The sequence below is a fragment of the Gavialis gangeticus genome, unplaced genomic scaffold, assembly GCF_001723915.1.
Source record: "Gavialis gangeticus isolate Ggan-Ray unplaced genomic scaffold, GavGan_comp1, whole genome shotgun sequence".
Taxonomy (NCBI): Eukaryota; Metazoa; Chordata; order Crocodylia; family Gavialidae; genus Gavialis; species Gavialis gangeticus.
The window spans coordinates 37,300,001-37,302,012 of record NW_017728996.1 but is presented as its reverse complement, the minus strand read 5'-3'; the positions used below and the strand labels follow the sequence as shown (position 1 = coordinate 37,302,012).

Below are 2,012 nucleotides of genomic sequence, written 5' to 3'. Positions count from 1 at the left end.
GTATAGGGAAAGACATTTTGTTTCCTTTTTTTTTTTTTTTTCCAGTGGCAGAAACATGCTGGTGTTACAATTTTTAGCTTTTATTTAATAGTTTATAATGATTATAGAGTCTTAATATGTTCTGAGCTTGTGTGGAATACAAATGTTTATTTCAGTTTTGTTGGTGCCTTATTTCTTGCATTATACTTTTTCAGGAATAAATGATAGACTAAATGATTTTACTAAAATGTTGAAATAATAATATTACCTAAAATATCTTCATTTAAATATTTCAGAATAAAGAAAATCTCAAATTTGGAGAATTTAAAGAACCTTGATGTTTTGGATCTTCACGGAAATCAGGTAATGGATAGTAAATGCAATTTGTATTTTAAGTCACTTGCAAATAAAATTGATTGAGATGCATCTATTTTCCTCTATTGCTGGCTTTTGGGAAGGGGATTTAGAAGGTGTTTCACAACTGCTCTTTTGTTAAGTTTGCAGACCTAAAAATAAATCAAAAGGGGAATAATGCTAAGTTCAATCTTGTTTTTTCTGTTTTCTTACACTGTCAGAAGCTTATTTAAAAGTTGAAATGACTAAATATTTGGATAACAGCACCAAATCATGTAAAACAGCAAGCTTGTTTAGCATATTTTTAATTGTATTGTCAGAAGATTAAAAATGTTACAATATATAATAAATGTTGAATTGCCTTTATTGTATTAAGGAATCTATTTGTAAGCACTGGTACAAATAGATTCCTTAAATATGTACAATAATTCTAGATGTGTGTACAGAGAAGAAAGCATATAAGGAGGTAATGATGTTGTTATGTGTGCTTTTTGTTCCTAGCTTTCTAATAATGTAGACCTTTCCATAGATGAGTAATTTATTCTGTTTGTTTGCCCATTTGGGCAAATAATAATGATTATTGTTAATGGATCTAGAACTTCTGAGGCACCATTTAAGTGCAAAGTTTTAATTGTAATATCTATGTTAGACAAAAGGGGCCAAAGGGGGTTGTCATATTCCTGATGCACTTTGCATGCAGTGCAGAAGAGGCTAAAGAGAGATCAGATAAAGTATTTAGTTGTAAAATAAATGGAAAACATGTATAAAATAGCTGAAGTGCTTAAATCAATTTACGGTCAGGGATGTATGATCTTCCTGAACATAAAAGGCAGTGTGTAAATGACCTGGACTCCAGATCTGCTTAGGCTATGCACTGATTTTTGCTGCTTATGTTACTGCTTGATTCAGAAGATTGGGCAGAGTAATATGCATGTTACTATCCCAGGAGGGGTAGGGGGGGTGTGTGTCCCCCAGATTGGTGTGTGAGGTGGGTGTGGCTCAGCAGACAGGACCCAGTGCAGCAGGGCAGACTAGGGCCAGGCAGAGAAGCTCGGTGTCATTGCCCTGAGGTCCGCATTGCCATGGTGAGGCGCCCCCTGCCCTCCTAACAATGGGGGTGGTGGTGCAGAGTTGTGTCTGTCGTTCCTGCCGGTTGGGCAGGCGGTGCATTGCCATGGTGGTGCAGAGCTCCTAGCAGCAGCACCAAGCTTCCCCGCCTGGCCCAGCTCTGCCCTGCTGCACCAGGTCTTGCTCACTAGGCCACAGAAGCCTTGGGGGAGGGCAGCAGGGTGGGGAGCCTCAAGCCTGCTGCAGGAAGACTGCATCTGCCCCATCACCACAGGCTCTGCTCTGGCTGTGTCACCCATGGGGAGGGGGAGCTGGGCTCCATGCTCTGCTTTGCCGCAGCAGTCACTGCCTCCCGTGGGTGGCAGCCAGTGCTTGGGCACTGCTGCGGGGGGGGCAGGGGACTGCTCACTTGAGTCCCTAGCCCCGTAGCCCTGGCGGCTGGTGGGGATGGGGAGTGAGGGGCACCAGCAGGGATGTGGGGTGATGGCATTGGCAGGGCACCGGCTTATCAGGGCTGCTCAGCTCCAGACAGCAATGGTGGGGGCATAGCCATGGCTGAACCTGTGTCCTGGTGAGCAAATGGGGCTGGGGGAGTTCTGATTTTCCATGAT

General features: G+C 43.0%; 1 protein-coding gene across 2 annotated transcripts in view; it reads left to right on the top strand.

Moving 5' to 3' along the window:
* The window catches only part of LRRC49 (leucine rich repeat containing 49), a 258,088-nt gene that overhangs the window by 44,825 nt on the left and 211,251 nt on the right, over positions 1-2,012 (top strand). For both annotated transcript variants that reach the window (XR_002095202.1, XM_019504326.1), the window contains exon 7: positions 276-342. Coding sequence is in view for 1 of the 2 variants with exons in the window: in XM_019504326.1 (XP_019359871.1) it covers positions 276-342 (67 nt within the window). In the remaining variant the exon portion in view is untranslated. The remainder of the gene's footprint in view (positions 1-275; positions 343-2,012) is intronic.